This window comes from Sipha flava, unplaced genomic scaffold, assembly GCF_003268045.1.
Source record: "Sipha flava isolate LNK unplaced genomic scaffold, YSA_version1 79_pilon_pilon, whole genome shotgun sequence".
Classification (NCBI taxonomy): domain Eukaryota; kingdom Metazoa; phylum Arthropoda; class Insecta; order Hemiptera; family Aphididae; genus Sipha; species Sipha flava.
In genome coordinates, this window is record NW_020273620.1 from 2,199,697 (window position 1) to 2,221,835 (window position 22,139).

At 25.3% G+C, this 22,139-nt stretch overlaps 3 protein-coding genes across 4 annotated transcripts; 2 read left to right on the top strand and 1 right to left on the bottom strand.

Annotated features, from left to right (window-relative positions):
• Window positions 1-1,710: 1,710 nt before the first annotated feature.
• Window positions 1,711-4,092, top strand: LOC112692956. The gene is made up of 4 exons (XM_025567794.1): window positions 1,711-2,393; window positions 2,469-2,802; window positions 2,882-2,994; window positions 3,740-4,092. Exons 1-4 carry the CDS (start codon window positions 1,722-1,724, stop codon window positions 3,968-3,970), a joined length of 1,350 nt encoding a protein of 449 aa, XP_025423579.1. The 5' UTR covers window positions 1,711-1,721; the 3' UTR covers window positions 3,971-4,092.
• Window positions 4,093-5,719: 1,627 nt separating this feature from the next.
• Window positions 5,720-10,695, bottom strand: LOC112692977 (nucleoporin Nup43). Of its 2 annotated transcripts, none has more exons than XM_025567821.1 (7): window positions 10,437-10,695; window positions 10,270-10,383; window positions 7,449-7,582; window positions 7,204-7,325; window positions 6,353-6,498; window positions 6,034-6,292; window positions 5,720-5,954 (listed from the first exon to the last, which is right to left on the bottom strand). In XM_025567821.1, exons 1-7 carry the CDS (start codon window positions 10,554-10,556, stop codon window positions 5,776-5,778), a joined length of 1,074 nt encoding a protein of 357 aa, XP_025423606.1. In that variant the 5' UTR covers window positions 10,557-10,695; the 3' UTR covers window positions 5,720-5,775. The 2 variants fall into 2 exon arrangements, with proteins under 2 accessions (XP_025423606.1, XP_025423607.1); XM_025567822.1 differs by having other exon boundaries at window positions 5,720-5,951; window positions 10,437-10,693.
• Window positions 10,696-10,816: 121 nt separating this feature from the next.
• Window positions 10,817-21,197, top strand: LOC112692976 (RNA polymerase-associated protein Rtf1; the record flags this gene model as incomplete). Its single annotated transcript, XM_025567820.1, is given in 13 exon segments — window positions 10,817-11,032; window positions 11,108-11,369; window positions 13,248-13,407; window positions 13,462-13,700; window positions 18,798-19,008; window positions 19,082-19,156; window positions 19,220-19,310; window positions 19,374-19,456; window positions 19,521-19,716; window positions 19,779-19,873; window positions 20,617-20,779; window positions 20,856-21,020; window positions 21,099-21,197. Coding segments are annotated over 13 exon segments (1,896 nt in total). The 5' UTR covers window positions 10,817-10,975.
• Window positions 21,198-22,139: the final 942 nt, after the last annotated feature.

Sequence of the window (22,139 nt, forward strand, 5' to 3'; positions counted from 1 at the left end):
GGTATTAAACATAGCAATGTTAATTTTGTTAAGTTCTGATCGAAAATTTCTTCTTCAATATGCAAAAGAATTATTGGATTTTTTCGTCAAGAATTTTCAAAATATTTATGGGCAACAGTTTGTATCACACAATGTTCATGCTTTATTACACTTATGTGATGATTATGATTTATTTGGGTCCACTTGAAAATTGTTCAGCATTTGATTTTGAAAATTACACGAAAGAAATAAAATCTACTCTTAGAAAAAATGAAAAACCTTTTGAACAAATTGTTAATAGATATTGTGAAAAATATGAAAAATGTGTACTAAATAATTCATGTAATAAACCATTAATGGACAATCAACTAGTTTTGAAATATGTCCATGATAATGATCCACTGGTTTATGGTTTAATAGGTCCACAATATTTCTGATCATAATGGTATCAAAGTTAAAAAAGTAATATTTTATGATGAAAATATTGAAAACACAGGTAACATAATATATGATTATAAATGTATATTTTAATTTTAAATAATTTGATAAATGTAAAATATATGATTCAAAAAAGTCATTGTATGCCATATAACTAAATTGTAGAATCAAAAGTATTCATATTTATTTTCTTTAGTTTACTATTGCTTTGAAAAAAAAAAAATAAAGTTTTGACATATTTATTCTAAATAAATATATATTCTATGTACCTATCCATGTAAATATATGAGTTAGGATGGGTTACACGGGGATACACATACTCTTATATTAATTAAGATAATTTTTTTATAATTCTATAGGATCATTTGGTACCACAACTGATTTAAGACTGTCACAATACACTAAAATTTTACAAAACCAGTCAAATATATCTGATGGTATGTGCACTATTTAGAAATATACTATCATAAGATATAATATAGTTATTGCAGCAATTAAATTATATTAGGCTAAAGATTAAGTTATTCATATTTTTTCGTACATCAAATATACAATTAATACATAATATATGCACACATTTCAACTTGAAAAAATTTAATTACTATAAATAAATTTTCTTATGATGGTTATTATAATACTTAAATTATAATATTACAATATTATTGGGTTTAAATGTTTATCAAATATTTAAAATTATTATATATTTAAATATTATGCAATCAACGTTATGATAATATTGGTAATATGTTGTTAGGATAACATCAAAATAGCTGCCAAATAATTTTGTAGTAATGTTACAGTAACATCTACAAATATTATTACAAATTATTATAATATTGATAAAATATTTTATTAAATATTACTGTTTTGTAATTAATATTTGTTTAACACTATAAGAAAATTCTTTTGCTGTCTGGGTAACGTATCCAGATACTTATGCCCGGTCGCACAAAGGGTCAATAACCAATTATTGAACCTTTAAGTTAGTCGAAGTCAATTAATCAAGTAATGAGTTAATTAATATTATTATATTAATTAATAAGTTAATATCCAATTAATTAATAGAATAGATAAAAATAAAATTAACTTGCATCTACTACATCGTGAACGGTAACGCAACAATATTGTTATCATATTGCTGATCACTGCCTCCAAAATTGATAGTACTTACTCGTTATTGTAATACAAAAACAATTTGATTCGTTGAATAAAATTATTTCTATAATATTGTTGTCAAATTTTGCCTGAAATACTATATATTACTTAAATATTAAATTTTACCGTCAAATTAAATGTGTTATGTTATGATATTTGTTTTAGTTTCTTATGATAAAAAAATTTTGTTTTTCATTATGATATTGAGATCTCTTAAAATCATTTGCATTGTGGTACTAAAATCTGCAATACTGATTGCAATTTTTCGAAAAATGATTGAAAAAGATTTATACCAATCCTTTGAACATAATATGAACTTATCATTTTGTGTAGTGTGTCTAAGAAATTATTCAACTTGTAACACGTTTGATTTCCAATTGGACTACAAACGACATGCTGATTATGATCAATATTTTAATTATGTATCGATGTTTGTTTTATCAACAATCCGTTTGATTAATATCTTGGTTAGCCAACCAAATCATAAAATATTCTTCGGTGCATTGGAATTCAAGAACGGTATTGTTGTACATACTGTAGCAAAAGTTTCAGGATATTATAATTCAAGCAAATTAAAACAAATGATAAACACCTCTACTTATATTGATCCAACAGTTCTTGAAAATGAATTAAACTTAATATTACCAAATAATGCAGATGACTATAGTCTATATATATGTTCAAAAAATGACACAAATTCTTATTCGTTGAAGTATAATATCTTAAGTTCAGTTATTGATGATAAAAACCGTAATAATTCTCAATTATGGTTAGAAGCATGGGTCGCTGCACATTTTAACGCTGAACCAGTAATTCTTAAAGTGAGTACTCATCATTAAAACATAACATTAATTGTAATAATATTAATTATTACAATATTACTAGTATTTATATAGATATTAAATGGATACCGCTATGCACCTGAATTATATGGAACTTGTAATCAAGTTAATTTTGTTGAAGATTGTGGATATACGTTGCAATATTATTACCATAAGTTGAATTTAAGTAACAGGCTGTTAGTAACTAAAGAGTTACTAAAATTAGCTTTAGAGCTCACAGATGGAACAGCTCATCCAAATTATTCATTTTATCTTACCGATTTAACAGCTGATAATATAGCTATTCAACTGGATGAAACCTCTGGAATAATTCAGTCACTGAAAGTTATTGACTGGAGTGATGTCATTATAGTTATTAATGATAAATATGTGCCAATAGATGATAACTGTAAGTAGTTTTATATTTTACAGAATCAAGTGACAAATTTATTCTTCGATATTTTGTAACACAATTTGTATTTCAACAGTGATGGTACATGTCAGTGAACATATAGATTGTGGATTGGCATGTTTGATTTATTCAAAAGAAGAAATATGTAAGGCAAGTGTTAGTGATCATAATGTTTATGCTGTTTGTAAAGTGAGTTTGAAATATATATCTACTATACATTTGTTATAAAAAAATAACTAGATAATTTTAAAAAATATATATTTTATAGTATATTTTACAAGTCATTTTATATACACAGATTATATACAGAAATTGTTAAGAGTAATAAAAAAAATATTAAAAGTTATATCTTAACGTACATGGTAAATAATTGAGGCGTTGACATGGAAAGGGTACTAAATCGAAAAAAATCAATTTTTCGTTTTTTCGATGAAAATGGATTAAATACATATGTCAATGGCATGGTAAAGGAATTAATTCAATTTTTTTTATATATTAGGAATTACGTTGAATACAAGATGACGTTAGTCGTTCTCCTGTAAAATTTGGTTTTTATGACTTAGTACCTTTTCCATGTCAACGCCTCAATTAACAAAGAATTTATTCGATATTGCTAGTATTGATCAACATTGAAAGAATACTAAATTATTGTATTATAACTATATTAATGAAGTCTGTAGTTTTTTTTTTCAATAATCAATTAAAGTGAATAAAAAAATTAAAGTTATAGAATTTTAGTGTACAAAATAATTTTATTTCACTGTGTCCATTTTACTAATTTTTGGAGACAAATTTATTGATTTCATTTAACTTAATGAATTAATTTAAATACAATTTAATGATGTATCATATACTTCTACTATACAAAATATCCAATGAGAATTCATAATTTTATTCATGTAAAATTTATAGTTTGTATATTATTTATGTTTAGGAATTTTTGAGCATTGAAGGCAGACTCTTATATGAGATAACTGATTTAGATCATTCTCAACAAATTCAAGAAAAAGAAATCCAAGAGCTTCGATTGTTAATGAAGCATTGTTTGTTGCACCCTGATGTCCAATGGAAGAAAAGTAGACTAGATACTGCTAAATCAATTATAAAAATTATCGAATACATTTTTCAACAAGATGTATATAATAATATTTATATTTATTCCTAAATTTTGAGGAATACTTAATTTGATATAATATTACATATTTTTACTGTGATAAGTTATAATATGATCAACTGCTGTCAAATTATATATACTTTTTTTATTTAACCTTTAACTGTGATACTGCAATAAGCAAAAATATATATTTTTAAATAGTTTTATTAGTCATGTTTTGAGTTTAAATATAAAACTATAGTAAAATGTTTGAACAATGCGTTCCAAAAAGTAAAAAGTAATAAATATGAGTATTAAATGAAAATCACTATTTTTATATATAATCAATGTATTGTATAAAATAATTATTAAAATTAATTTTGTATTTTATGTATTAATTAGGCTTTACATACAATTTTTTTTCTTGTTTCTTTAAGTAATATGAGTGCACTAAAAATAGACTGTTTATCAATAGAAAAATGCACCTTGGTTCTATTATACTAACAGAATTAATTATTTTAATTTTTATATATTCCCTTAGTTTTTGTAAATACATAGTTATTTACTACCAAATTCCTTTGAAACATAATATAAAATATTAATTTTATAAAAAGTACCATATTATATAGTTTAATTTTATTATGTTGTGAAAAAAGTATTTTTTAATATTTAAATGAAAGTGATCAAAATCATACATTTGTTCTTTATTAAAGATTACTATGGTTAAGATTTATATACAATAAAATAATAGTAAAATATGCATAAATTCATTAAAAATAGGCAATTAATATTTTATATGCTGGGAAATATTATTAAATATATGAATGTACTTAAAAAATAAACACATTATTAATACTAATAAAATATATTTTGAACTATTGATACAATTTAAATGTATTGAAGAACCAGAGTACATCTCTAAACGGCAATAATTAGACCAAAATTAACTTAATATATGGATATGAGGTATGGTATCCTCAAAAGCAGTATGGAACTAAAAATTATGTCGTTTTAAAACAAAATACAAAGTCATCTCCGGTCTAGTATAGAAAAACGAACTGGTATGCTGACACAGAAAAAGAGCAAAGGGATTCGACAATTAGAAGGAGTTTCAAGAATAACCAACATTGTGAATGCATAGAGAATCAAATGGTTTGGGCATGCAAAGACTCAGAATACCTTAAAATGATGGTAAAGTGGAATATCCACAGGGACAGACCAAGAGGGCATCCAAAGAAGCAATGGATAGATGAAGTAAAGCAGAACTTAAAGATAACAAGTTAGGAAGGAAAAGTAGGTGTCAGTAGCGGCAAAAACTCTTGAAGAGATGTGATACCAGTGAGAGAAATGTACCATATCACTTGAATATAAAACAATATTCTTTCTATTCAAGATTAATATAAATATGAAAAATAAACATTACTATTTGCCTCAACATGAGGTTATTTACAGAAAAAACAAAATATTAGAAGTTATTAGAATTAGAAGTTGTAAAAATTAACATACTGTTTCATATAAATTCCAGCCCTTAAGATAAGTTTTACCATTTGAATCAGGAGTGTTATTTATTTTTATAATATGGTATTAAGTATTAAAACATTTAAAAAAGTAATTTCCTTGCTATAAATTGTTTTATAGTTTATTATACAATATATTGAGGTTTTAATTATTAAAATATAATTTTTTTTTCAAGTAATTAATCAATTAAAATAATTGTATGGATATATGAAGTATAAATTTCTCATATACCCCATTAGTTACAAAAAAATACTATGAATATAATCATAAAGTTACTCTATAAATAACTTGTACTATTTATCATAGATTTATTTAAAATACATTTATTACAAATATTATATTATATTGAACATTTAAATTCAAATTTTTAAGTTCTGTTGATAGTAAACTGCTTCATTGTCAGCTCCGCATAAAAGTTGTTGTTTCTGTATATCCAATGAGTTGATGGGTTGATAAATTGGTTGTATTACATCATTAACTGTCAACCTTGTTTTCACCAAATCTGGGTTCGCCCAGAAGTTAGAACCCTCTAAATCTGCTTAATTAAAATTTAATTAGTCAGTTAATTTACTATGAACCATCAAAATAATAGATTATTAATCTATAAAAACACAAACCCGAGTTATTGTAACAAAGAAATGATTTTTTAGAACTCCATTGTAACAATCGTCCTCCAAATGAACAAGAAAATAAATTATCTGGTTCTAGAGGATGAAATACCAACTCACTTAGTGATGTTGTATCACCACTAGACATAGTTGTTAACAGACTATTGGTTCTCATATCCCAAACACCAACATCACCTTCTTCAGAACCAGTAAAAATGAAATGTTTTTGGCTAGGATGTTGAGCAATACAAGTAATAGGAACTTGAGTCTGAAAACCCAAAATTAAACATTGATAACCTAAAATAGAACATTTTTGTATCAACATTACCTGAGTGAAATTATTTATATCAGTTGTTATGTCATTTTTATTAACTCGTAAATCCCAAAGTTTCATTTGGCTTAATGCATTGCAGCAGAGTATTTCAGTTTCAGTTAAAAAACTAATGCAAGTTAGTGGTGAGCTGCTTATGTCTTCTATAATACATAATATTAATTTATAAGAGTTAATTTTTTTAAATTATCATATAATGCAACTACGCGTACAAAAAATGTGAAGATATTTGAATTTGATAGACCATAAAAGAAAGGGTTTAAATGTCTTCTAAAAATGTCTAAACTAAGATATATAATGTAAAAATCAATATGGTTTTGAAACTCAATATGTATATATTAAGATTATGGTATTGTAATCCATTAATTTTATTAAATGTATTTCAACACATTGCTTTTGGCATTTATGAGTAGTATAGTTAATTTAATGAATTCCAAAATATTTTGTATTAAAAAAAATCACTAATTTAATAATAGCTAATCATTATTAAGATAAAAAAATTATAATTATTAAGGAAATAATAGTTTAAAGTTTTCCAAACCAACTAAAAAAATTAAAAACCTTTCTAATTTATAATGAAAAAAAAAATAAAAATAAATTGTCTAAAAAATATCAATAATGTTTATTGATTTTTCTTATTTATAAAAAAGAAAACAATTTTTTTAATAATTTGATTTCTTAAAAGTATTTAATGAATCCATAATTAAATATTATATGTTTTATTATTTTATTAAAAGAAATTCTGATGTAACTAAGCTGTAAAAATAAATATATTATGCAATATTTATGATTTGAAATAAATCTAATAAATTAAAAATAATCTACATAAATGTTCAATATTTACTTACCTAAGACTTGATGAAGTTGTTTAGTGTTCAATGATAAAACATTAAGTTTATAATCATCACCAATTGTTGCAAATGAATAGTTGCAGACAGCAAGATCTTTGCAAGAGCTTCTTTCCCCTTTTCTATAAATATATAATTAATCTCACATTTTGTCTCAAAATACACTTTTTACATACAATTAAAATTAGTGAATTTAATTTACATAATAAAAATACATATTATATAAAATAATAAGCAAATCATACCCAAATGAGTGTAAAGATTCCCAAGCAGCAGCTTCTTGTAAATGAATTTTAGGTGCTTCATTTTCTCCAATTATACGATATACTTTTACTGATCCACTATCAGTACTTACAGCAAAAAATTTGTTATCTAAAAACTAAAATTAATATTAAATAAATTTATAAATGTTCGCTAAGTAGTGACGAGTAAAGATTTTATAAGCTGAGACTTCATTTAAAAAATTTGGATGATGTAAAAATATAAAAATATAACTACAAAAAAAAAAAATAAAGCTATCTTAGTATAATAAATATTTCACATTATTATAATAATATTAATTTAGGTAGACTTTAAATTGTATAAAATGTATGTAAAGTAATGTATTCAATAAAAAATTGCGGGAATTGGGAAGTATTAGAAAACCTGTTCCCCCATTGCTGTTGGTTTAAACAAGAAAAAAAATGTACAAGTAGAATAGCAACAATTTATAAGTAATAATAAATGCTTTTAAATGTAAAAACTTTTTAGAGCACATACTTGCATATCTTATTACCAAGGCTTAGAACTTTTTGCGCTAAAGAGTATTCAAATATGTATAAAAAATCATCATAATATGCAGTAAAATGTGGAAAATATACAAAAATATGCAATTTTTTGAATAAAATACAATTTACATAAATTAGGTTTACGAGGAATAAAAATTGAAAAAAAAAATCAAACACTGTATTGTTATGTTTTCCTGTTATACAAGCTGTAAAATTTTCATCTAACTTTAATCTTCTTGAGGATAAACACTGATGACTGATATAAATACTAATGATGACCATTTTATATTATGGTAAAATAATAATGTCTTGGTAAATTTAGATCAAAATAAATTTGGGCCAGTTGGCGATCAGTATTAAGATTTCTCAGTACAATAGAAATTATAATATCATTGGGAGTAATACTTAAATAGCCATTGATGAATTAGTTAATTTTGTCAATCGATATAAAACTATAATTTTGGTTGTCATATATCTAATTTTTTTTGTTGAACTATAAATTTGTAAAAAATAATAATAATTTAGTTGAATCTATGAAATATGCATATGAAAGTTCTTAAACCATAAATATACAAATTCCTACAAAAAAAAAAAAAAAACCGAAATATATAATATTATGTAACAAAAAAAATTGAATTTGTATTGAACAAGAATTTTAATATGCACTTTCTAAACAAATATGCAAATGCTTAAAGTTTTGAGCCTTGTTTATTACAATGCTTAATAAAGTTATAATAGTATTAAGATAAATATTTAATAAAAATACAATTTCAATATCCAGGATAATTTTAAATATATTTTACATAATTGCCTTAACCTAACAATGTTTTATCTATTCTGTGGTTTTACTTGAAAAAAAGTCCTAAAACTATATAACTGCATATACCATATATATTACTAGTGATAAAAACAATAAGACACATAACACATTTTTTTCTGTCTTACTAGATGTTTTTATATTTTTGCTATACACTATATATACTGTTATATATATGTAGACATTGTACATACAGATTTTATACTCATAGATATTGATATTGCCAAGTAAACAAATTGAAAACAACTTCTCTCAATTTCATAGTATGATTTAATGATAATTATTAGGGTTGGGATTTTACAGCATTTGCATATTTCTTATAAGATGATTAAAAAATAGCAGAGTAAGCTAAAAATATGTTTCATGATACAGAGAACTCAAATAAAAATTTTATTTTACTTTTTTTTTGCATATTTTGCGTTTTTTAGTTTATAGTACTTTTTTGGATTTTTTTCCTTTTACCTGTGTTTTAATCAAAATCAGGCATATTTTATGAAATTGTATTTTGGTAAACATGTTTTTTGATTTTTGTTAATCGAATTTTCAAGATTCAAAATTTTAATTTTAATTTTAAATTAAATTATACATGTATAGATTAAGTAAATAGACCGATTATGCTGATACAACTCTGTATAATTACAGCGATAATATTATTAATATAATACAATAATTTTGTCTTAGTTATTTGATTCTAATTTTTGTTATCTGATGATTTTATTGGTTTTTTTTGGTCGATTTCTATTAAATCTACTAATAGCCGATTATCAACGAACTAGTGTAGAATTCGCTTTATACGTCCACATTCGTTTCGTGTGCTCGTATAAAATTATTAAATAATGAATTTCCTTTTTTTTTTTTTTGTTTTTATTTCATATTTTTAGAGCTTATTTAGCGATTTTTAAGGTAATATTATACCGCATATTTATGAAATTTTAAGTGCTATAAAATCCCAACCCTGATAATTATACTATTGAGGAATGGTTAATAATATACTGTACATTCAACATGACTCAAAAGAAGACTAAACATCTCTACAAGGATGTTCTCCACTTGAAACTCTATGATGAACCATACAGGGCTCACAAACTAGAAAAATGTAGAAAAATGGGAAAATTTGGCCAAATAACAGATGCACAAAAAATATCATTAAAATAATGATATTTTTTTATTAAATTAAACTATTATCCATTGAAGAGTATGGAACATTCATTTATTTTGTCTTCGTAACAAGTTAAAATTATGTAAAATATTGCAATTAAAAAAAAAAGCTCATAATCGCTTAAAATCTAAAATATTGAAAAAAATATACATCATCATTCAGATATTATTCCCTTTAAGTTTAATGTCAATTTGCTCCAATATTTAGGGGTGGATAATAGAACATATAAATATGTTATATGTTATAAATATAAATTGACTGAATTTTTTCTTGAAATTCTACCCCCTTGTATATAATAATGTGAATAACTTCCGATTACATACCCTGATTTGTGTAATATCTCCATCTTGTTTTATCGAATCTAATAGCTTTGGAGGAAAATCTTTCTCTGAATTTTCATCTTCAGCGGTCAGTTCCCACAGTTCAATTGCGTTGTCCTGCAATGCAAAGTCTATGAATACAAAGTTTACATTGGTAATAATGACATTACCTGTCCGTTATCCCAAGATCCAGTAACAAACAATGACGAAGACATCAGGTCTTCTGGCTTCCATCGCACTTTATTTACTTTTCGTCCGATATACTCGGCAAACGTACCCAATTTACTCATTGCGGTTAACCAACGTTTGGACGATTTCGTATAATTTGCAACTGATTAACGACACGAATAAAAATTGAACTTTTCCGTTTTGGTATTTCAAATTTTGCGTTCCGCGTGCAATGCTGTTAGCGATGATAATATACAGCGTCCGGTAGTGACTGATAACGATTGTGACCGTAACTGAGTTAGTGTGTGCACGATAATAATTGTACAACGACCGTGCACGGCTCGATGGAAGCGCAAGTGGTTAGTCTGGCGGCCGCTGCATAACGGACAGTGGCGTCGCGATGCGGGCTCTATTATCATTATTTTATCATCGCAGGCGGATTGTGTTGTTTTATTATTTTTGTTGTACGAGCTATTGTTTAATTGTTGTTGACAGATTTTCGGCGTAACATTTCTGCCGGTGTCCGTAGAAAGTGAAAACGATGGGCAAACACAAGAAGGCTATTAGTTCTGACGAATCGTCGGACTTTAGCGACGATGTAAGTATCGTTGTGCACTTGCGCCGGGCTTGTAGGTAACGCGTTTGCATGTTTATATTCTACTCGCGTTTTTAGGATGTTAGTATGTCCAAGAAAAAGAAACGATCGAAACCGTCTTCGCCGACTAACCGTAACCATAAGAAAAAAACTAAAAGGAAGTCGAAAAAACCGATCTACGATTCAGATTCGTCATCGCTGTCTGAAGGAGAAATAGTCGACGAAAAACCTCAAAAGAAACAAACTGTTAAAAAACGATTAACCAAAAAATATGATGTATCCGACGAATCAATAGAGAGTAGTGATGATTCCGATTCTAGATCCAGAGTTCAAGAACAGAGTAAGTGTACTATTATACTGTTTAATATTTTACTTAATTTTACTTACAAAATAATAAAGTATACTGTTATTATGGTATTATTGTATAAATACATTTTATTAATTCCTAATTATTATTTATACTAAATTATATCGTAATGTTCTTGACCATATTGGCCTAAGTAGTATTTAAATGTTTCGTCTCAAAAAATTGATATTCTTAAAACTATTATTGTTCAATCTTTTACTAATATTTAGTAGAGAGCAAGGTTAAAAAGGGAGAGACTATGGGAGCTAAAGCTCTCTCCCTTCAACATTAGGTAGAACCATTGGACGTAGTTACTTAAAATATTTAAAAAATTAGACATAAAAAAAACTTTGTACAAATTGTCATACACAACAAATTATGGTTGTAACTCACTTTTCTAGCCCTCCTTTTTTTCATTTCTAGATCCATGCCTGATACAGAATATTATTCTAATAAAAAATATTGTTAAAGTATTCAAAATGGAAATAATTAAAAATATGAATCATCAAATTGTTTGTTAAAATATCATTTAAACCAGTGGATTCCAACTGGTAGTCCGTGGACTTGTCTCAAGTAGTTAACGATGCCAAAAAATATTTTTCAATACTATCAATTTTTTAATATTAAAATTTTGAAAAAATGAGGGAAATAGTAATTCATATTATTTACAGCTAGTGTATGTAATTTTTCCATCATAATGTTAGTGTCTGACAGCTAGATATACTTATGCAACTGATAATTAATATTTTACACATATACACATATAATTGTACAAATATTATGATAAATAATGATCTGATTTTATATTTTACATATTAATTATGAACTATAAAAGTAGAAAAATATAAGTAATATAAGAGTGGGGGAGGGATAATAATAAATTAGTAGTGGTTTGTGACGTTGAAAAATGTATAAATGTAGTCTGTGCATAGTGTGAAGTTGGAAATCACTGATTTAAACCATGAAATTAATTTATTAAAAATATATCTAACATAAGAAAATTTAAATATAAAAATAGTTTGAGATAGAAGTAAGTTTTACTGTTGTACATTTTTGGGTTTACATCTCTGATTTAAATTTGATGAAAAAAATGTATGGTTTTATAATTTATTTATTTTATTTATTAAAAAAAAAATTTTAAATAATAAAATATCTCAAATTTTATATCTTAAGTTATAAATGTAATATAAGTTCTTTAATTTTCAAGGTAAACTTTAAGGGAAAAAATAATTTTAAATAATTATACAACATTAGAAAAAATGCAAAATAGAATTTAATAATACTAAAAGTTTGTCACTATTTTGATGTTATCCATATCTAAAGCCACCCCACACTCAATATGATCTGGTCGGGCTGACAGGATAATTTGATCAGGTCATGTGTAGACGTGTCATCTGACCATGATCCTGTCAGGTGTTATTAGGTAGTCGTTCCATAAACTCAACTTAATCACATAATGTATAACACTGTCGGACGTATTTTACTTATTGGTTGACTTTTTGACGTTGTTTATTGTAATTTGTCTTTGTGGTTACGAAATTGTAGTTAAACGAAAACCAATCTTCATGCAGTCGCAGAACACTGCACTAGTGGAATTAAAATTCATCTGACAAAGTCATGTCATCTGTATACAACACCTGATTTGGTTAAACCCTCTATTAGACCAACCAGATCAATTGTATGGGAGGGCTTGAATACATTGATGAAAAAAACATGATTTATAGATAAATTATCTACCATCTTCTATTAATTTTATTCTTATAATTAGTAATTTAATATATGAAGAACTTATACTCTACCTAACAATTTATTTAAGATTTAATGGTTTTTATTTTACAGAAATATCATTAATTATTTTATTTTTTTTAATAGTTAGTGAATCTTCAGAGTCTGAAGAAGAATTTAATGATGGTTATGATGACGAGTTAATGGGTGATGATGAAGACAAAGAACGTCTTGCTCTAATGACTGAAAAAGAACGTGAAACGGAAATATTTAAACGTATTGAAGCCAGAGAAACAATGAAAACAAGGTAATTCAAAATTAAATAAGTATAATAATTGCTATTTAACTATCCAAATTATAGATTTGAAATTGAGAAAAAGCTTAAACGAGCAAAAAAGAAAGAAATGAAAGAACAAAAATCTTTAGAAAGAAGTATGGCTTCTTACAAATCAGAATCATCTAACACTAGTTCTGTGCCTTTAGATCTAAAAGATCGAGTGAAAGAAAGAAAAAAGAATGTTGAAGAAAATAAAGGCAAAGGTGATAAAAAAGCTGCCATGAGCCTGCTAAAAGCTAGACGAGAAGAAAAAAAAGAAAGAGGTACATATAAAATTAATTATAATGTTATTTATGGAAAAGTTTATGTGTTTAATAATTTAGTACTGAAATGTTTAATATTCGGTATTTTCAAGTAAATATTTTTAAGTATTTAATATTATTTTATTTAAGTTTGTTGACCATAAAAAACATAAAAAACCTAATAAATAATAACTAACTTATTACTAATTCACTAACTGATTAAATTATATTAGAATATTTCATTTTTTCAGAAAATAATCTACTTTAAAATGTGATGTAAATGTATTTGTTGCTATTTTTAAAAATTAAAAACAATTAAAGAGGAATGCACACTATGTGATTCGAACGTCACGATTAATTTCTCGAATTAAACATGTACTTTTCAATGGGTTTATTCACACGTAAATGAGACGTATGTTCGGTCGCGTTCGAATGCACCGAAACCGGCATATTTAATTTTGAATGTTATTTAACTATAATTAAACAATAATTTCCCAATGTATTTACAATGCATTCTCATTTTTTGATCACTGGCTTTTGGACGCCGCGTTTATTTTTCGCTCACTCATACTTTGTACCTTCAATCTTGTATAATATCCATACAAATAGTAATAATTTATATTTTATAAAGATGTTTGACACGGAAGAATAATACGATAATATTTAAAAAAACTCTTCTGGGTGACTACGTTGAGTCATAAACGTCATCTGAAACTGACCATTTTTTGGTCTTTTTAGATTAATCAGATGTACCCAATGTCGTCTCTTTATTCTTTTTTGTTTTTGTTCATGTTCTTCGTTTAGTGCAAAAATAACACATGCAACTTCTATATCGTTTAATCTTACCATATTTAGAAATATTAAACGAAATAAAAGTACGTGAAGTAATGTGGTCATGTACGATATACAGTAACAACAAGACTAGTATATAACAAAATACAAAGTATTGGTGCGGTTATCTTTGAAAAACGCGCCTAATAGCAGGCCATACACAGAAAGTTTTCCCGTCAGTTTTGAAATGACATTCCAAAGCTGTCGATCAGATCGTCAGTTCTAGTCCGTCGCGGTACAAAACTTTTGATACCCATTCACTGTCATTACAAATCTGCCGAATTAGCCCGCCCCCTTGGAATGTAACGTGATATGTACTAGATATGTAGGTATATGTTCAAAACTGTTAATTTTCCTGCGGTTATGATGTGTTGATAGATCTTTTGTCATGTTAGAAATATTTTTTGCCATTCCTATGGATCAGTACCTAACATAGGCGGTACTAGACCTTCCTGGCAGGGGGGCAGGAAATACTTTAAGTAAAATATTAACACTATTTCGTCTAAATCTTTAGACTAGCAATACTATAAAAAAAGTATTTTATTGATAACTATTTTAACTTATTTCAAATAAGATTATTTTGTAAAATGAATAATACACTTACAAATACCTACATTTATATTATTTTATCTTATAAAATTTTAAAATAATAACTTACCACAATTTACCTATGATGGTTCTCATAGGCGGACCCAGAGTGATACATTTGAGTGTGCCCTGTCATTTTTTCAAAATGTAAAGGATGTGTAGACCGTGTTATGATTTAAATTCTAAAAATAAAGGCTTCGTTAATGACGTAAAATAACGATTGATAAAATATACACGTAATTATTATTTCAGACTTATTCTGAACACTTGTAATATTACTTACAAAAAACTAAAATTTAATTAATGTGTATGTGCACATATATTCTCAATTGTAATTATTCAATTTTTTATTCGCATTATTTACATTAGGGTGTGCCAAGGCACACCTGGCACACCCCGTAGAGCCGTAGAGCCGCCTATGATGGTCCTTGTATGAAAAAGTCATATAAAGTTTTTATTTTTTTACTTTGGTTTATGTTTATAATTTTTAATTATAATTAGTATTATCTAAAAAATTCAAGAATACTAAATTAAATACACAATTCAAATCAAAGTATAAAACCATACAAAACGTTTGTGATACAGATAATAATAAAGTAATAATATTTGTTCATGATTTGTCAACGATAGAAATAAATTATAATAATATTGAAAATGTTGACGCAAAAAATCTTATCAGCATATTTACATGAATGGTTCCCATGGTTGTAGATAATAATATTATTACTTACGACCATGCAGACTCTAAATAAGCATGTAATATGAGGGGTTACCAACTAATATTTGAAATGTATAGGAAGAGTAAGAACTTGCAGGGGGGCAGTCGCCTACTCGTAGGCGCCTCTCGTAGTACCGCCTATGGTACCTAGTATGTAGTTTGCTTAGTAGTGTGTTCCCGATATAATTATTTATATAATATATAATTTGACGTTATACCTAACTTATCCACATAAAATGTATTAAAACAAAAAAAAGAAGATTGCAATAATTGCAATATAATTATAATTATTATATGTGCTATGGCAATCGTTTAACTTTTCAGCTGCCATAAACAATTATATTGTTTATAGCAACTAATAAAATCTATGAGCAACTCCTTACTCCATTTAGAATAAGACATATCAGAGTTATAAAATAAAAATAAAACAAGTACAAATTTTAATTTAAAAAAAAATTAATGACACCATTAGGAGCATGTTGATTAGTGTTTACAACTTAAACTGTATACTGTGACTGTCCATACACGTACAAGTCAAATAATAATTTTAATCTTCCAAAAATATCTTGAGCGATAACGTTCGATTCCCGGTCTGTGATATTTTTATCCCATATACGTACATAACAATATAAGCGATTTGGTCTGTGAAGGGACAAATCCGACAGTTAAACCTTCCGTGTATGGCCTGCTATTGTGTAAGCGAAGTGCGTTCAAATAGCTCAGTGTATAATTAGCTTTAATCAGTAAAATTACGAATTTTTATTCTTCATATAATCTGAATAAGTATCTTTTATGTAAAAATATTTTTTGATGTTTAAGATAAATTATTCTTCAATTTCTTTCAATAATTATTGGCATTTTATTTATTTATTTATATAAACGCTGCGTGGGCTTAAGTACAGTACATTAATACATGAATAATACAGTTTGTATGTAATAAAGTAAAAATAATAAAATAACAATAATTGATTTAATTAGGTATTTACATTTGCTTAAAAATTATTTAAATACAACTATAAGATATAGATTGTATTGGAATTTCATATTAAAATTACTTTAAGAATGCTAAGCTTTTTGTATTGAATATGTTAATATTTATTAAATTATTGCATTTATACAGTCCAATATACCAATTTTACATATATATATTATTAAGTTATCTCTAACAGAAAGCTGTTAACAAATTGATACTATTGGCATACAAACCGATTTATTTCTTTATGTTAAATGATTTTTTTTCCATTCAGTCATAGATTAATAGTAAGTCAATTTTGACAGTTTGTTTCAATTATCTTCAAAATTGACTAGTGCTATAGAATTAGCGAATTTGAATAATTTTCTTTTTAATAAATGAGGTAGGTATTGATTAATATATATATATATGTATTAAAAACGCTAAAGGTCCTAATGATGTACCTTTAGTGACATCATAATATTTGACATAACAATAATTACTGTAATGAGATCCAATAATGGTTAGTTATTCTCTGTTACTCAAATAACTAGTAAACCATTTTAATATATGGTAAAATCCTAAGTTTTTTAACTTGTTAAGTAATAAATGTCTACTGATTGAGTCAAATGCTTTTTCCAAGTTCGAGAAAGAAATAAGAATTTTTTTTTTTTACTACCTTTTTTCTTATGTATAAAGTTATTTATGTAAATTAAAGTGTACAGAGAAGATTCTGTTCCAAAATTTTTTCTATGTTTAATTTTTTAATTTTTTCTTATTTTTTTTTTATTGTCCATCAAATATTATTTTATCTCTCTTTAAGTATTCCAGTAGTTGTATTTTTATTGTTTTTTCAAGAATTTTAATTAAATTCCTATTGTTTATAATCAGTCTATAGATTATAGTCTATAGTTTATACCTAATTAGTGAAATTTGTTTATCACCTTTTTTATGAATCTGTATTGCTACTTTCAATTCAAAATCAGGTACTGTATCATTTCTTATACTACAGTTTATTATGTGTACAATAGGTCATATCATATTGTCTCCTATTTGTTTAAAAAATAGTGCTATACAATCAGCACCAGAAACCGAGTTTATGTTGAAATTTTAATATATTTATTACTTCATAACTACCAATGGTTTTAGTTTGAAATTGTAACCTGTGTTAGATTGGTTAATAGTATCCTAATTTAGGTTGTATATTATTTATGTTGTTGAGAAAATCGTGTTCTACTAATTTATTGCCTGTTGTTGTGAAATATGAGTTTATTATATTTAAGTTGTTTGTTGAAGTAGTAAGTAGTAGGTGTTAAATTCGGATATTTATCTTCTATAATTTCATTAATTGAAAGCCCAGCAGAATTAATTATTTTCTCTGTTAAATCATTAATCATTTTTCTAATTCCCCGTCCATTAACTTTAATTGCTTCAATTTTTTTTGATAAAATATTGTTTTTTATATTCTGTAATATATTTATTAATGTGTCATGTTAACCGTTATGCAAAACTATTTTTATAATACAATGATTTATTTATTATTAATTTTATATAGGTACATTATTATTTTATTATCAGAGAATGATCTGATCGTATTATATTATTAAAAACCAAATCTTAATCTCTTCTGTATATAATATGTATATTTAGTACATTTCATATTGTATTAAAAGTTGGAATTATTATTCAATACAATAAATATTGATTCAAATAATTTATTTGTACCAATATTTAAATACTAACAAATCAAATAACTTTTTTTTTAAAAAAAAAGTTAAAATTTACCAAAGTACAATAGATCACTTACAAAACAAAAGTGTGTATTATCATAATATATACTGTTATTTTCATATACTAATGTATACAATTACTTAAGCATTTTTTTTATCAACGATTGTCAATATTAGTTTTGTTTGCTTTATTCAACAAATTTATTTGTTAATAACAAAATTAAAACAATACATACCTATGTATAAAGTACTTAATATTATGGTTTATACTTAATTAGTTTATATTATTATATTTTTAGAAGAAGAAAAAGAAAAACAACAAAAAAAAGACAAGGAACAAAGAGGAGAGGAAGATGATGAGGAGACAAGTGATAAACAAACTGATCAAAATCGAACCAAATTGAAAGCTTCTGATATTTATTCTGATGATAGTAATTCTTCAAGTGATTCTGGTTCAAGTGAATCTATAAAAAAAGATCGTAATTTCCAAGACTCTGATTCAGATACTAAGTAATAAATTAAAACAAATTACTATTACCTTAAAATTACAATATTAATTTTTATATATTTATTTGATTTTTAGTGAAAAAAAGATACATTACATTACGAAACGAGATGAGTTAAATAAAATAAGATTATCAAGATTTAAGATGGAAAAGTATGATTTAACTCAAACATTTTTATTATTTTATTAATAATATTTTATATTGTGTGATTTTAGATTTGTGCATTTACCTACATTCAAAAAAACTGTCATTGGATGTTTTGTTCGTATTGGAATTGGCAATTATAATGGAATACCTGTTTATAGAGTATGATATTATATATTAATTTTAATGCATGTAAAACATATTTTATAACTTAATTTTTAAAAGGTTGCTGAAATCTGTGATGTTTGTGAAACCGCTAAAGTATATCAATTAGGAAGTACTCGTACTAACAAAGGATTAAGACTTAGGTAAAATTATTTATTATTTGAATTTATGAAATAATCAATTATAAATTATATTATTTTACCATAGACATGGGACCAATGAAAAAGTATTTCGTTTAGAATTTATTAGTAACCAAGAATTTACTGAGAGTGAATTCATTAAATGGAAAGAACTTTGTTATATGAATCATATTACACTACCTACATTAGAAGAACTTGAAACTAAGATAAAAGATATTAAAGCTGCATTGGCTTATCAATTTAAAGAAGAAGATGTTGAAAAAGTATATAAAATACCGCAAGCCTTTTTGAACATAAAATAATTAGGTAATAATAATGTTTTTAGATAGTTCGTGAGAAAGAGCGTTTCAAAACAAATCCTCATAATTATGCAATGAAAAAAACCTCATTAATGAAAGACAGAGATGATGCACAGGCATTGTGAGTATTAAAAATAAAAATTTTATGTTTAATATTTGGTTATATTTTAACTACAAATTTTAATTATTTTTTCGTTTAATTTGTATTGAATTTTAACATAAAATTATTTAACTTTTTGATTTAAAATATCATCTAAAAATTTGATTATATTTAAAACAAAGGATGTTAGTTTTCAATATATCTTGAAATGTAAATTAGATTTTAGAGTAAAATTTATTTTTATGCTAATAAAAACCTTTCTGAAATCATGGCATTTTATTGTTTGACTTGATTCAAGTATCTCGTTGTAAAATATCTTTACAATTAATTTCAATACTAAAATTATATTTATATTCTAAATTAGTAAATATTTCAATCGACTAGCTTCTATAGTGAAAAAAATATATTATTAATGGTTTTGCTCATTTTAGATTAAACTGTATATTTTTAGTAAGAATTCAAATCTTAGTGAATCTTTAATAACAGTGTGGATAATTATCATTTACATGGGTGTATAATAAAAGTATAAGACATGGTAGCCCAGTGATTTCATGTCAACATTCATCTCATAAGAACACAGACTCAAAACTTGTATAATTGTTTACTTTTTCACTAAATGTTACACCTATGATTCTCCATGTCACAATATGGGACCGATGGAAAATCGGAACTCCAGTCTCGTGCATGACTGGCGGAAATATTACTATACTAATAAGAATGAGAATATCAAATTTTAATATTGTTTTATGTATTAATCTTTCTAGAGGCAAAGTAGATGAAGTTTTGAAAATTGAACAACAATTATCAGAGTTAGAAGAGCGAGCTAATCACTTAGATAAAATGAGAACAAGTACTATATCTAGTATAAGTTACATAAATGATAGAAATCGAAAACGAAATGTTGAAGAAGCAGAAAAAGCAATTTTGGTACATTTTAGCAAAATTCAAATTATATATGTAATTAACATTAGATAATAAAGTCATGAATTCGTTATAATCTTAGGAAGAACTAAAGGCTAATAAAGGCAAGAAAATAGATGATCCATTCACTCGCAGAAGTACCAAACCTTGCATGAAATTTAGAGCAAAACCAAATTCTGGTACTGACGGTTCAACAGTCCCAGATATGGATGAGTCTAAAAATGATATGGATTCTAATGATGCAAAAGTCAGTATAAATATATTTTACTCTTAAATAATATTTTTTATAACAACATTTAATATTAATTGTGCTTACTGTTTCTAGGATACTGATGGAAGTTCAAAAAGTAGTACATTAAAAGCTGATGATTTGTATGCTGTACATGATTTTGACATTGACTTGAATATTCAACTACCAATATAGGTATAAAAATAATTAATATTAAAAATAATGAGTGTGAGTTATTTTGTAAATATATTTAATTAAAATTACTACTGTAGAATGCCTTACACTTTTTTGTTTGTCCGTGAATTTTTATACTTGAAAATATAAAATTGATCAGTTAATATTTAAAATTTTTACTGTATCTACATTAGGAGATTTATGTAGACATTCTTGTACCTTTTTTTATGGCTTATTCTTTGTAATTATGTGAACTCGTAAATATTTTTGATTCTACATAGTCTATTATTGAGAGTTCATTCTCCCAATAACAGATATTAATAAAACATTTTCAAATTAATTTAAATACTTAACTAGCAAAATTTGGTTTTAACTTATAATTGTTACTTAACTACATACATTTTTGATAAATTTAATTGTAATGTATTAATTTAAGATACCTTTTAAATTGTATATTTTGTAATCCTTTCTTTGTTCCATATTATTTAATATTTTAAGCATTGAACTGGAACAAGTAATTCTTGATTTTAATGATAAAGTTGACAAAAATAATGTAACTAGTTTGTATCTGTTCATCATAAAATTTAATTGGAAATTGTTACATATTTCAGTTAACCTTATGATATAATTTTATATATTTTTTTAATATATTCAAATTAATCTATTTTTCCTAGTACAAAATACTCATTAGTTGTAATATTAAAATTTAAAATTTTTGTTCAAAGAAATATACTAATTTTAAAAAGTTTTTTTTAATTTATAAATGCTAGAAATAAGGTTAACCTTAAGAATACGCCAATATTAATATTCAGTCTTACTAAAAATTGTCTAATTGTTTGGATACAGTTATTTAGGAATATAATTTAAGTAATGAATATATTGAAAATGCATTATGATATAATGAGCTATTCTCAAGTATAATCAACTTACTCAATAAATTGTAATCGGATATATGTTACTTGT